This window comes from Pleurodeles waltl, chromosome 11, assembly GCF_031143425.1.
Source record: "Pleurodeles waltl isolate 20211129_DDA chromosome 11, aPleWal1.hap1.20221129, whole genome shotgun sequence".
NCBI lineage: Eukaryota > Metazoa > Chordata > Amphibia > Caudata > Salamandridae > Pleurodeles > Pleurodeles waltl.
In genome coordinates, this window is record NC_090450.1 from 241987725 (window position 1) to 242003907 (window position 16183).

The 16183-nt window shown below is 39.2% G+C and overlaps 1 protein-coding gene across 1 annotated transcript in view; it reads right to left on the reverse strand.

The window, feature by feature from the left end:
- Positions 1-2860: 2860 nt before the first annotated feature.
- LOC138265619 (putative serine protease K12H4.7) overlaps positions 2861-16183 on the reverse strand; it is a 313417-nt gene continuing 300094 nt past the window's right edge. The window contains exon 9 of the mRNA XM_069213485.1: positions 2861-4675. Coding sequence (XP_069069586.1) covers positions 4566-4675 — 110 coding nt within the window. The 3' untranslated portion in view covers positions 2861-4565. The remainder of the gene's footprint in view (positions 4676-16183) is intronic.

The window sequence follows — 16183 nt, forward strand, 5'->3', positions numbered from 1 at the left end:
AAATGTCCAGATTGGCTAGGTTTTCCTAGGTGCCAGCTGAGCTAGAGGCCAAAATCCACATCTAGGCATTTTGCAAAAAACAGGTCAGATTTCAATGTAAAAATGTGGTGTGCCCATGTTGCGTTTCCTGTCGCGGGCTTTAGGCCTACCCACGCATTTGTATTGGGAGACTTGGGTGAAAACAGAATGGAAGAACAAGTGTTATTGCCCCTTGACTTTCTCTATGTTTATTCCTTCCAAAATCAAGACAGTGTGTAAAAAAGAAGCTTATTTGAGAAATGCCCTGTAATTCACATGCTAGTATAGAGACCCCGGACTTCAGAGACGTACAAATAACCACTTCCTCTCAACACCTTATCTTGGTAAGGTTTCCTTGATGCCTATTTTTCACTCTTTATATTTCACCAAATGAATTGCTGTATACCCTGTATACAAGGGAAACCCATTGCAAGGTGCAGCTCCTTTATTGGTTCTGGGTACCTAGGGTTCTTGATGAACCTACAAGCCGTATATATCCCTGAAACCAGAAGAGTCCGGCAGACGTAATGGTATATTGCTTTCAAAAATATGCAATAGCTGGAAAAAGTTATAGAAGAACACGTGGACAGAAATGGCTCTTTTTTCATCTCAATTTTAATATTCTTTTTATTTTAGCTGTTACTTTCTGTAGGAAAACCTTGAAGGATCCACACAAATGACCCCTTGCTGATTTCAGATTTTTGTCTATGTTTCAGAAATGTTTAGCTGTCCGGGATCCAGCATTGTTTTCACGCCCATTTCTGGCACTAACTAGAAGGAGGCTGAAAGAACACAAAACAGTAAAATGGGGAATGTCCCAGTAAAATGCCAAAATTGAGTTGAAAAATGTGGTTTTCTGATTCAAGTCTGTTTCTGAAAGCTTGGAAGATGCAGATTTTAGCACTGAAAACCATTTGTTGTCATTTTCATGGAAAAAACACAAGCTTTCTTCTGCAGCCCTTTTCCCCATTTTCTTTTAAAAAACCGAAACTTTCGCTGTATTTTGGATAATTTCTTGGTCTCCTCCAGGGGAACCCACAAACTCTTGGTAACTCTAGAATGCCTAGGATGTTGGAAAAAAAAGGACGCAAATTTGGCGTGGGTAGCTTATGTAGACAAAATGTTATGAGGGCCTAAGTGCAAGCTGCCCCAAATAGCCAAAAAAAAAAGACCTGGCACCTGAGGGGAATAGGCCTGGCAGTGAAGAGGTTAAGAGCCTTATGTGTGGAGGGGTATTCAATGGGATAGGTAGTCTGATGAATGAAATCTTGCTGACCACCCTCCCTAAGAGACAAGGGTCTTCTAGGTAGTCTAATGAATGAAACATTGCTAGCATCAGTAGCCCCTTGGGAAATTACAGATGCAACTGACAAATTATTAAGGTCAAAAAGAAAACTTTCGCAGCATTCTATGCATCCCTTGTGGCACCAGAACATGTGGTAGAAAGTTTTATACACAACATTTACCGCACATTTCAATGTATCATGCTTTCTTTGTATCTTCATATATCTTCGCTGTTGATAGTCAAGAAATAAGGGTTCAAGAAAGCCCACGCCTGATATGTTTGATACCACTGATGTCATGTTACATCAAAGGGAAAGTGCAATTTCATGGTTGAAACTTTCCAATATCAAAATGGAATTCCACAGCAATATTAGACAAAGGAGCTCAAACAAGGTTTCAGGATTATAGCCAGTTTGAAAAGTCAGGAATTCTTACACAACCAAAATCAATACTGAAAACAGTGGCAGATGCAGGGCAGAAGTTTAATAGTGAGAGTGACTTCACCTGTGAACTCTGGTCTCAATTAATATTCCAGGCCCAGGCTCGTGTCAGGGGGCAGTGGTGAGGGAATACGACGACGGACTGCGCCCTCAAGGGTGTTTAAGGAAAGGTATAAAAATGATACAGCAAATAATCAGACATGTACGAAATATACCCATAAATGGGATTCGGAGGTACTCTCATACAACTCTTTGGATCCAGTTTTTCCACCTACACACCTTTTGCCTTCCAAAAAACACCTCTTGAAAAGAGACTCCATTTTGTCCAAATCAACAAAATAAGTGTCCAGAAAACAAACCAATACAGTATGTGTTACGTCAGAGTTTCACTAAAAAAAAATTAGTTACAAGACAGAGAAAGAACACCAACTGTTCCAAGAAACAGAACGGGTTATCTTATCTAGAAGAACACCACCCCCAGCCATGGGAGAGCAGGGCATCTCTTACAAAAAAAGATAGAGGCGGAGAAAGAAATCACAAGACTAACAGATGTGCTTGCTGGAATGTTATGTATGAACCAGCTATTGTATTCAATGCCTGTTGAAGTGTATAAATATTGGACGCAGGCAGGTAATCTGAGACTCTCCCTTGTACATGACTTCCCATGGAGCACTACATTGGGTCTCCCATGAAATAAAGTCTATCCTGAGAACCCCAGGCAGAAAGCTGTAACCATTTCTGAGGGCAAGGGGCCTTACTGTGCTTTTGGGTGAGGGTACAAACAAACATTGACAGGTAGCAGGATACTGCATATAGACTCTGTAAGACCCACCAGACCATCAAATAAGTGTGGGCCATGCCAGGGACACTGTCATTACCAAACGCCCAAAAAATGAAAAAGCCTTAAAGAAAGGTTAGTGATTTATGTATTTTACTTTTCTGGTCAAAGACAGCTGTGGAAAAAAACAACTCAGCTGTTCCACTAGAAAACTAAACGGATATTTAAATGCATAACAATTGACAGTACTGTATGAGCCACTGATTATTACTCAGCTAATTAAAAGTTCATATAGCTGACATTTTTACCATCTGGTAAAATGACTACAGAAACCAATGCATTCTTTGTAACCAGTCATTTATTGTGTTAAGACATTTTTATTTACATACAAAAAACATTCTTCTGCAAAATTTAGCGCAACAAATAGTTGTAGCTCCTTTTGCATAGAAATGAATTATGCAGTACACACACAAGGTCCGGTACCCAACTTTGTCATCCTCCTGAATCCCTTAGACAACTTTGTTAGCTTCATGAGGATAAAATGTCTCAGATTTTACATTCAAACCTAAACTCTTCATTGGTTTGCACACAAGTGGAGCTGGGTGGCTTTTTTTTCCATTCAGCCATAAACAAAAGTGGACTACGGTTGACCTACTTACGCCAGCAATGGATAGAAAAGAAAAAGGCAGAACATTAATTTCTCACAAAATACTATCAAATCTGTGGGCAGCTTGGGTGGTTCTCTCTGGAAGAACTGCATGAAAACTTCCAACATTTCTTGTTTCTCTGGTTTACCTGCAGAGTGAAATTGTGCGTTTTTTAAGTTATTATTTCGCACTTCATATGGAACATAACTGCACTACTTTTATCTTGCATGAACCCTTCCACAAGGCACTAGGAAATAACAGGAAAGTTGTAACATTCCAAATGCTGCAATGTTATACACTAACAAAAATAATGAGATAGACTTGATGTTCGAAAAATAATTAATCTCAAATTACTATTATGGTAATGTTTCATGATTGTCACGTCATACTCACTGACACGTTTTAATACCCGTTCTATTGGTTTACTTAAGGATACCAACTGAAATCAAAAGAGACTAATCTCCCAGAATCTGGAATCAAATGGAATTGCCTCCCTGACAATTAATTGAATGCCCAAAAGCCCATGTCCCAGCTGGAGTATCCAGTCTAAAATGTCTGACAGCCATTTTGACATTGAACTTTAAAATTGCTAGACAGAGTTCCACAAACAGGTAATACATAGGTAATAAAGTCTACCTATGCTTAATCAATTTAGAAACATTTCTGTACTAATGCAACAAGGAGCAAAGAGAACTGAGGAGAATGCCGAGCATGACCTTAAGGTTGTCGGGTATTGTGCTAAACATGTTTATCTGAGCCAGTGGCTGATAGTTTGTGACTGGAATGCTTTGGAAAGAAAAATACAAATAAAAGTATCCAGCCCATTTGTGAAAACGAAATGCATCTTAATGTGTTTCACTTTGGAATATCGTTTCACTGATGCTTTCAGTTCAGTCACTGTGGCTTGTACACAATGGGTTCTCACACTGCTCTACTGCAAAATCATCATTGTTATTGTTCACTAGACACCATGACTTGGGAGACATCACAGGGACAGTATTCCATACTTCTGTGGTATCAAAGTGAAAGAGACCTACCATAGTGGCATCCCAGTGAGAGTTCCATACTTTAGTGACATCACAGTAGTAAACAATAATGCAATAAAAAAAAACTAACAGGACAACCAAAACATTAACAGACCTTTAACAAATTTCATAGGTGGGAAAAACTTGACTAAAGAAAGAAAACTGAGAAACTAAGTGAAATGTGTGCCAGTCTCCAGCCACTAATGGAGTAGCTTACAATGGATTATAAATTATGCGTCATAGACCGGTCATGGCTTCAGAAGGTTGCCTGTAAAGAATGTACGTCAAGTGTACTTCAGCGCTCAAGTCTGTGCTCATGCACCACAGACAGATGACCATACTTCAGCTGGATCTTTCAGGCTTTCCAATTGGCTTAACAATCCAGCATTGTCCAAAGCAGGAAGTAAATGTACTCCCGGGCATTTCTGACAGAGACAGGGTCTTCATCACCCTCGGGATACATGTCAGCACAATGAGCCCCATCTGTAGCATTGAGAAAAAATATATTGCAGTTATGGTACCTTTCATTCAATATTTTATCCAACACCCTTTATTAGTAGTATGCTATGCACCATCATCATCATCATCATCATCATCGCGCTTTATTTCTACATTTACCTTTTTCTCTTCCAATGAGGCATCATGTTAATTTCATTTGCCAAGTACCAGTTGGGAAGCTGTAACAGACTACAAGAATGGTCCATTCCTGCAAAGAGCTGAATCAGTGCTCTGAATCACCTGTCACAATCACTCCAACCGCCCACCACGTAAGAGAGGCTCACACAGGAAAGCCTATATAATATATTAATTCCTTATTAGCATGGCTTAAAACAAACACATTGCTAAAACAGTGTGGTGCCTGACCCCTAATGTGCTACTGAACCTCTCGCTATTTATAACCCAATTCAATTTTTTCACTAAAAGTCTTTTTTAACACACCTTTATTTTCAGCATTTATATAGCACATACAAAACTCAGCTGAACTTCAGTGAACTTTACAAGAATATCAAAAACAGAAATGTTGACAGATTTAAAAATTAACAGCTGAACAATTTGGATGTGGGGTGTGTCACTTGCTTATTGTATAGAAGGAGGGGCACCCTGGAAAACAGAAGAAAGGGTACCATGTTTCGAGGAGTAGTTGCTCAAGCACTAGTAAGGTAATTGTGCCCACAGTCTGATCTATGCAGTACTAGGGCTATCATGGGTAATGTGTGTTAAAGTACTTTTTGTTACAAAAGAATAGTTGTGTTGGACAATTTATTATTGTGTTGCTGGGTGGTTGTGGAGTTCTGAGTTGACAACACCCATACACCCTTTCCTGAGAAGCAGATGCTTGTTATCACTACAACTGTCAGTTGAGAGCTAAAAGAGGCTTACTTGGCCCAGTTTTATGAAACCATAGTAGGACAGACCTCGAAACGTCAGAATGAAATTACCTTGGCTCCCATGTCTGAGTTCCAGTAGCCCCTGCTTGCCTTCTGGCTCCCCAAACGGGGTGAGATGAACATTATGAGAGTTACAGGAATGCACAATGTGACTTTCCAGGGTACTCCCAGGAGGCCTGCATCTTAAGGGAGTAGTACCCTCTGCATCACTAGGTAAAGGAAGAACGATTAATTACAGATCAAAGTTTTGATGTTGAGTAGGGTATGACAGGTAGAGTATGAAGAGAAAACTATGAGGCAATTCGAATGCTTGAAAAGAAAATGATTTTGCAAGAAGAGGGAAGTTAAAAAAGGAAAGAGCAGGAAGCTAGCAGGAAGTTAGGATAAGGGAAGAAAACAATGACAAGATGCAGGGAGATCACGAGATGGTGTGTCCACAAAGAAGGGGGGGGAGACAGGATACTTCAAACCAGAGGTCCGATTTGTCAATGGTATTACTCAAAGTGTGACAGACTGAGGAATATTATCTGTTAACATTTTTTAAGAGGAGTTTTATCAGTCTGCTTATAAAGGATGAGAATATAAGGTTTTATAAGATACCTCTTGGAGGTGCAGATCATGACAAGGATTACGATGTGGTGCACGATTTAGAGGAAGAGTTTCAGCACAAAGCTTCGTACCTCCACCTGATCCAGCTTAATTTGCAGATAGGTCAGGGTCCTCCAATGTAAGGCCCTGAAAACAATTCTGGATTATCTGAAGGTGCAATTTAAACATAAGTTGTTTTAGAATAAGTAGGACGAGTGTTGGCTATATGGTTATGGTTTCTGATTTCAGAGACCATTTTTCTGCTACATGTGACAGCTTTTACAGGAGAAGTACAAATTGCAGGAAGGTGTGCAAGAACTGGTGACCCAAGTCAAAGAAAGAGATGTCTAGCACCTGGACGTCTTGTTCAATGGTATCTTTGGAGGTGAAAGCTTTTAATATATTTGAACAGTCTAAGCTAGAGGTTTTCACAATTGCATCACTGTGCTGTCTCAAATGCATTTTGTCATCTAGGATGAAGCTTAGTGATTTACTGTTTTACACTGTGTCTGCTGTACAAAAGTCTGTAGTCAGTAGATGATGATGTAAGTAAGCAACTGTCCTATTACTTGGGACAGAGCTGAAATTGCCAATCAAATCTGTATTTGATTGAGGCAAATGTTGAGCGTATTATTACTGAATGTATCTGTGTGCATTCTATTACGAAGCTGGGTATTGTTCATATAGTGATGGCATGACTTTCCAAGCATGACCAACAGATAAGCAAATTCAAAATAAAAAGGATAAGCTCAAGTACTGGACCAAAGGAGAGCAAGAGAGGAGTAGAAAATAAGGTGGAAGTGAAAGAATTGTTAATGTTGCTCTTTTTTTTAAATCTTTCAGACACATAGAGGTTACACCCATACAAAAGGCTATGAATTGTCCAGTTAAGTGTGTTTGGTGGGAGACAATAAAAAAAAACACTGAAAAGAAATGCACAGATCATGTTTTATGACGCTGTTTTCAAGGTGTGAAAAGTGCACTGTAAGCTGGCTGCTACAACACAGGGAAAATTAGAATCTGTGCAGTGAAAATGCACATCTCCCATTACAATGAACAGTTAGATGTGCAGCTTCCTTACTGGGCCAGAGGGTGCTGATGGAAAGTGCAGCACTTACTAGTGGCATCCTCAGGACCTAAACGGAAGTGCATGGGCAGGCATTGGGTCAAGGTCTTTTGATCTGATGTGCCATGATTGACGGCTGCAGTGGTGGTGGGACATTTTTCAGAGTGGGGATGCTGCTATCAATCAATGTTGAGCTTTGTGGGATGGAAATCATAGGGATTTTAAAAACTAAGGGCTGCACAAAGAAAAAGTGTTGCAAACAAGCTACAGCCTCCCTACACCCACTCAGTAGTAGGAAAGTAAAGTGATAGTAAGGGTATAGTTACAGTATGTAGCCGGTGGTTAATTTTTGGGGCACTTATTGCTTACGGACAGAAATAGCCACTACATTTGCAAAGTCAGGCAGTTCTATCGATAAAATTATATGGTACACAAACAATGTGTGGAAATTGGGTTTAAATCACACTTCCGGAACAAATAGTTAATTTTGTTCCTTCTTAACTGCTTGTACTTTTCCAAACATTTAGATACTTTATTTGCAAGTATTATTCACATTTTGGTGTATTGGAGAAATGAGTTTAAGTCCTGCCGCTTTTCACTCCCCTGGAACACAGCAAGACTATCACAAAGGTAACATTATAAAATACTTTCATTTAGCAGTCAGACTAAACACCAATCTCAATGATAAAAGTAGAAGAAGCAATTTGTCCATTGTCAGAAAACATTGCCTACATTGTACCTTTTCACATCTCTTTGGTAACCACCCCCCAAACTGGAAATCACACATGTGACAAGATAAAAACAAACATGAAAGGCCTCTTTATTGCATATTTATCATCTGAATTCATCATGATTATTTTTGCCTACCATTTATTTTCCAACACCCAAATTAGGGAGCCTCTGTGAAGGAATCCATGTTGTCTTAAGTGATTCTCACTGAATAGTGTGAAAAATTGGCTTTAATGTATAATTTGTGTCTAAATTGTACCACTAATTAAGAGGTATTTATCTTTTCAGCTTTTGCTATTCTTTTCCCAGGACAGAGGGAAGATGCATAAACGTACATTCTCAAACTCCTCGTATACAAAAGTTGACTGGCTTACAGGGAGTACTTCAACAAAAGTTCTGTTCTGCTTCACCTGCTTGCTGTTTGGTGGTGACATTCCTTGGACAAAAAATAGGAGTGACAGGCTTAACTCATTTGTCGGATACACATAGTCACAAATAATTGATTGTATTTGTTTCTGTGGTGCTTTCGATCTTGCGTTACAAAGGCATAATCAATCTTAAAGTTACTAAAATCCTGGTATATTCAGAGGCCTTGTACATTTAACTTTAAGCATAGAGAGCGAAATAGAAGCACACTTAGAAAGTGCTACCTTCTTCAAAGGCACCTCTAAAACCATACAAAATGAATTTCTTGAGTGTATGCTAGAGATTTTAGGAAGCTGTCTTATACAACAGTTGAAACCCGCAGACTTTGTAGCTGTCCAGGCTGACAACACCACTAATACGGCCACTAAATCTTTCAGTATATTGACAATGACAGTGAAAACATGGAGAGATTCTACGGATTCACACATTTGAAATAACCTAGAGCAGAAACCATGGCTGCACATATACTCCGTGAAGTCAGCTCAACATTTCCAGAGCATACTGATTGCACAAAACTAATTGCACAGAGCTATGATGGTGCTTCAGTTACAACTGGAATTTTTGGTGGAGTACAAAAAAGAATTTGAGATGTGTACCATAATGCCCATTAGGTGCACTGTTTTGCCCATCAGTTTCATCTTATTATGCAGCAAGCAGTCGGAAAGATTTCGGAGAGACAATTTTATTTTCGGATGTAGCAGGAATGGCAGCATTCTTCTCATGTTCACCAAAAAGAAAAAACTAATTACTTCAGGACACTGTGGCCAAAAGGCTTCCAAAGGGATCGGCAACTTGTTGACACTTTCACATACGCACAATCAACCTCATATATAAATAGAAGTTTGATCTTGAGAAATGGTATGACATCATAGAAGCCAGGAGTGACTCTGAATGCAAAAGTCTAAACGAGTCCTGTAGCTTTGCAAGAACACTACAAGACAAGGAGTTCCAGTTCTTTCTGTTTTTGTTTCACCAAATAATGCCTCATGTTGACATACTATATAACCAGCTACAAAAAACGAGAAACAGATACTGTATTTGTACAAAGAGCTACAATCCAGTTAGTCACCTTCATGAACATAGAGAAGGGACTGATAAAATAGACAGACTGCCAAAACATTCTAGTTTTTCAAACCGCAGGAAAAATATAATCAGCCTAATCGAAATCGCAAATGAAATATGTGACACTACAGTTGTGCATGCAGAGGAACGTTTTTCATTTACCAAACATTTGGTGAGTGCCACATTACTGCATACTGACCGGTTTGCAAATTATGATATTTCCTTCCCTGAGCAAGCACTGAATAAAGTTATAGAAGCTTATCCTATGCTCAGGAAAGAATCTTAAAACTGAGTTAACTGTACTATACAGAATACATGTATTCCAACAGAATACTGATGCCATTGCTTTGCTCGCTTTAAGATCAAAAGCATATTATGGAGAAATCTCTTACAATCTCTTTACTAAAAATACTCATAACTACTCTCATGACAACAGCCGAGCCTGAACGATATTTCTAAACCTTGGACAGAATTAAAGCATTCTTGAGGAACACCATGATAAAGGAAATACTAACTGCTTTAGAAATTAATTCTATAGACAGAGACCTTGTTGAGAGTATTCCAGACTTTAATATTCAAGTCACTGAAGAGTCTGCAGCTAATAAATTCAGACGTGCTGATTTTGTCTACAAGAAGTAAATACAATGAGTTAAACCTAACATTTCTACACTGCTAGTAATTTGTGACATGGTCAATTGTTCCTCATCTGCTGTGGAGAGCTTGGAGTCAGTGAAATAAATCACTGGTGTATGCCAGAATCCAATGTGTCTATCTTTTACCATACGAATACTGAGCATTTGATATATAGCGGAGTCCTTTATCTTTTGTTTAGCAACATCTAACTTCTTATGTTGTACAGGCTGATACAGCCTTCTTTGCAATTGCTATTGTATTAAAAACACTCAGATTCCTTTGTTCTGCTTCTCTTTTATGCCGTTACACTCCTGTTTTAACAAGTGGGGATTACAAGATGTGAATATATTGCAAGGTAGCATTTAGTAAGATGTATCATTGCAGAGAGTAGTATGCAGATTATAACTTTTATGTATATGTATGTGTGTGTGTGTATATATATATACACACACACACACACACACACACACACACACACACATATATATATATATACACACACACACACACACACTACTTGTATAGTTGTAATCTGTTCAAACAAATAAATAAGTTCTGGTTAGGTCAAAGAAAGGCATTCATACCTGTAGTCAACGATGGATAGGACTGGTAACTGGTTAGTAGCTCATTACTGCATTGTGATAGTGTGTTCTTCAAATAAGTATGTCTTCAAATCTTTCCTACATTGCAGCAGATAGTGTTGGGGGTACATACATATTGTTCCTGAGCCTTGGTGCACAGACAGAAAAGGTATAGCGTCTTATTTATTTTTTATCCTTTCTAGCCTGCTGTGATTGCATCCTGGCTGATGGAATGCGAGAGCCATCAGAGATGGTGAGCATGTTCCAAAGATAAGTGGGGTTCTGCTGGTCACAGCGACTTTGTTGGTCTACTACTTCTTCACAATCAGCTGTGTCATTTACCATGTTTGTAAATGATGCAACTGGTTTTTGAAGTGGACCAGCATCAGGGCGGGAGTGATCATATTTCTTCACCCCCTGAACAAGACGTGAAACATCTAGGAGGGTGCCCTTAAAGGTTTATGTCTTGTTGTCTCATTACGTCCGGGCCGACAAATCACAATACATAGCTTATATTTTCTTAGTAGATTTTATTTGTAAAGATATTTAAATAAACAAATCTGTAAGGTACTAAGCTCTGTAATCTCTCGTCCATTATAATGTTCTATAGTTACAGAACGGAGAAGCCATATCGTTATCATTAAATGTCTTTATTAACTATTAACGTCAACAAGACTGTAAGAAGAACGTCACAGTGCGCTGCAGAGCATCTTGACAATCGTGTGTGCAGGTAAAATAATAAAAAAAACCTTGCTTGTTGCTGTGTAAAATTCGCACATTACAGTAACTAAACAATTTAAATTCCATAAAATATGGAGTATTTTTCATGTGTTCACATATTTAAAGCCTATAATATCACACTTGCTTTATAAACAGTCTGTTCACAAATGTGCTTTAAAGTGCACGATTTTGCCACTCTTTTTTCAAAATTTTCCCTGGGGAGAACACCCTCCACCCTCTATGATAATGGCGCTCAATCGCTTTGATCGCTGCCAATGCAATACTTAGCAGCAACTTTTACATCCCACCACTTTCACATATTACCAGCTGCCACTGACTATTAGAGAACTACACTGCCAACGCTGGACATGTTTCAAAGAGTTTTAAATACTGTGGTCAACAGTATCAAAGACTGCCAGTCTAGTAAGATGACTAGGCAAGTTTCACCTTTACTGAGCATCGGATAGGCATCATCATCAATGCTGACCATTGCTGTTTCCGTATTGTGATCATTGCATAAGCCTGGCTAACAATTGATGAGTCAAGATATTGAATGATAAAGGTTCAATTCAGAGGTCACATACCAAAGGTTCTAAACAATGTGTTTTAATCATAATATATATGGAAAAATATGGTGAGTTAAAAAACTGGGCTGCAGTCGCATTCTGGCCCTGGGCTTATGCTACATTAATGCCACTGCTAACAGATGCATTCTGCTCCACCACAAAACTACCAGTCCGAAAAAATTGCCTAAAAATGCTAAAGTGCCTGGCAAAAGGAAGTCCGGGGTTCTCAAAACCTTTGACTGGAATTGGCCTAACCATATTTCTAGTAGCATCCCGGTCCACTCCATCAACCAACAGGTTTCCAGTAACGATAAACTGAGGTCGTCAGAAGTCAAAAGGTTGGGATCCGCTGATATAAAAATACTTTTCCCTGTGGAGGCCTTTCCTCCAACACACGGCATTACATTTTTCGAAATTCCCTACTGCACTATGAGGACCCGCCCTTCCCTATAGACAAAGAACATAATCTAGCAAACTTGCACAGAGCTCTACAGGAGCACAAGTTAGGACACATTCCCAGCATTCAAGTGGTTAGGAGAGCAGAAAAATATGTTTGCTCAAGTAAAATGTTTGCATGTACTTTATAAATCTATCCTTTCATTCTAATTGAACCAATTCTACTTTCATCTCATGATTTGCTGTTGCACAGCAACCTCAGATATTTGAAAGGAAATTGTTGATATGTGGGCAAGGTGCTTCGATATGAGGGCACCCACGCAGTGAACTCGTACTTCTGACAAGAATAGACTACGTATACAGTAGCAAATCTCAAGATGTTAAAGGGCCTGTGGTTTGGTTGGCTATGGCTGTCAATTTCCCGGAGAGAACTTTCAGTGTGCAAATTTCATAATTCTCAATGGACTCCTAAGCCTGCTTTACCAATTAATTACGCTGCTTTCCAAATATGAATATATTTGTACATTTTGAATAGAGAGATCACCATTTTTGCTGCACCTTCCAATTTATCTGATTCTTGATAACCTCAAGTTTGTTCTCTGTTGGACTTTTGTACACATGTTTACCTACCACATTCTCTTGGTATATTTATAAAAAGGATATGGTGAGACTTTTCCTTATACACTGTGACATTACAAAGTACAACAGTTGATCATGCTACTGGAAATCAATGGCAGGAAAGTATGTGTTAGAAACTTTTTTTAGACTACATTTTTATTCATTTTTCCTAGAATACACATTACACAACCAAAGGTTAACAAGCTAAGAAATATTTTATTAGTTAATCAAAACCATAAAACATCTGATCATAGTACATCATTCCGAGAAAAGGCAGACCTGTTTAACAATACCAAAAGTATTCTGGCCCATTTGCCTGCCCATAACTATCTTTATGTCCTCACAATTGACCTGCAAAACTATTGTACTATATAAAATGCAATGCAAAAGTGTCAAACACCCATTTAGTAAAACGCATTTAAGATAAAAACACATCATGGTAAAAACGTCCAGTCCTCAAACACAATACTTATGTAGAGGTCGCCCTGTACACCACATTGTTACTTCACCATGCCTGATGGGCTAGGGACAAACGTTAAATAGGATACTTCCCTAACTTTATCTAGTTTTATCCGAGAAGAGGCAAACCTGTTTGTCAGTACCATAAGTATTCTTGGCCATACCTATCTTTAAATCCTCATAGTTGGTATACAAGACTGTTATACTGACATTAATAAAGTGCAGTATGAAAGTGGCATGCAAACACCCAATACTAGGACAATAAATCACCGAAATAATAAAAACACAATCATAATAAAAATGCCCGATGCCCCGGGCAGCACTAATGTAAAAAAAACATCCTAGCCATCACTTAATTACTTCATAATGCCAGAAAAGGGCAGGGACAGATGTTAGATAGGATAGTTTCCCTACTTTATCCAAAACATCTATGGCCCTTGCTTCCCTTGACATTTAGAAGGTTTGTCATTTTGAAATTATCTGTCTGAACAACACCTTCTCCTGCATTAATGGGAGCAGGATGGGGGCAACCAGGGAGGCAAGAATTCTCAGAAACTGAACTAGTCTAATGTTTAACATTTCATTTCTTGGATCAAGCGCTGTCATGACAGCTGGACTACAGGATCGAACTCCTAGGGCACTCAATTCCCTTCTCAGTAACTCCCTTCTCTGGCTGGCTAGGACTGGGCATATACAGACCACAAGGGTCAGCCTCTCCCCAGTCTGATGGCATAGCCTGTATTTCTGGGACTGTCACAGCATCCTTTTTCTATTTGGGTAGGAAATCCAGAGTTGGAATGTCTCCCAATCTTAGTCATAAAAGGCTCTGCTTGTTTTTAAGGCATATAGGGGCAGACAGGATGGGTGATTCCTTACCTAGTTTATATGAATTTTAAACCAACCATCTGTGTGACTGTTTGGATAGCTCTTCCATAAGTTCTACCCATCTTAGGATTTTAACTGATTTATTTACTGCTTTCCTAAAGACTGGGACAGACAATGTATTACCGCATAGGTCACCCAGCTCCAGCTGTGCTATACTTTTTTCCAAGTGCTCCTTAAAGCTACTGTTACCCCTCTTAAGATTGATTTCCTGTCATACTAAATGGACTCCTGGACCTTGGACCCACAGGCACCCATCTCCCATTGAGCCAGACCAGCATCTGCCAAAGAGGATTCCTTAAAGTGGGATTTCAAATATGCCACCCATGACTTCTCGTTTATATTTGCGTAATTGGCAGCCTTAGGGCCTTTTTCAATGTTGTTGACCAATCTCCAAAAGCATCTTGAACTTGCTGATGCATGATGCAATTTTGCCCATAGCATTTCCTGCTTTGATTTTTTTTTGAAGCCCCAGTTGTCCCTTTTTAGAAATTTCCTTTCCTTCCATAGAGTTTTTAGGAGTGTTCCATCTTCCGGATGTTTCCGCAGTTGCCTCAAGAGCCTGTTCACTACCGATTTCCTAAGGCCGGACTGCTCGTGACATAAGAATGCTGTTACTGTGCTCCAAGTATGCACCGCTAGACCTTCCATTCACAGAACATTGATTAATAAGATTTTTTGAGAATGATTCCCATATGGAAACTGTATTTGTAGATCCATGTTTTCCAAGATCGAGACCGCTTCCTCCGCTTGAGCTTTGACCAAGTAAGAGCTCCATTTCAGTTGCTTTAAGCTTTACAGAGCAGGGCTCCCCATTGATAAGTCTTGTTTCTTCCTGGATATGTGCTTTGCTCTGAACTGTAACTATTTGGGGGTTGTGGTCACTTTCAACATGGTCTTGAATTCTAAAATCACTCACAAATTTAAATAATGGAGTGTTTACCAGGGTATAGTCTAGATATGAAACCACCTTTTCTGAGGCTCTTGTCCAAGAGGGCAGAATATCTGCAGGCAACTACCCATTAGGTGCAAAAAGGCCTGCTAACTCACAGCTCTTAATTATCTCAGATTTTATCTTTCTTTCTCTGGCAAATTTTGGCTGGGCAGCAGGACTGCTATTTGCACGTGGTCCACACTTGGTGAATGAAATAGATTAGCCTGAGACAAGACAACAGTCAGAGGTGGATGAATTTTTTATGTGGAGCAGATGTTTTAAGATTTTATTAACTTCCGTCATTTTTCTTTTAGGATTGACAAACATTAATTTGAATCAGTGGATCACATATATTTTTGCCCAGACGTCCAAACGAACCAGCAGGAATAGCGGATCTTCCCTCTGGGGTCCTGACATCTTAGCCATGAGTCTAGTGCTGATATAGGTTACTAAACCTCCTTTTGCCCTTCCAGTTTCACTGCTGGTTTATTAAATTCCTTGTATCCGATTAAAGGGAGACTTGTGAGTGCCCATGTCTCCTGCAACATTTGATATCAAAGGAGCCCAAAAATTAAATAATTGCTGGATCTTCCAGCTGTGCCTGTAGACCCCCATTGTTTCAAGAGCAAATACTCAATGATCCTTGCAAATGAGCTAACCAACGGACTACTATTCATCTTTTTGGAGATATTCTGGAGGCTAGCGCTGTTGGGAGCCAGGTCCATTTATCCTGGGGTAGCCTCGGAGATTGTCTGGCTAGGATCCTTTTTTGGTTCCCTCTTTCCATATTTGTATTTTCAGATCTGATTGAACTGCCGCTCCTTCTCTTACCTCTTCAAACTTACAAATTTTCCAGTATAGGGCTTCCCGTTTGCCACTCGTAAAATGGACCAGGACGTTACTTTGTTCTTTTTCAACAAACTGTCCTGCAGTAGCAAGTGCA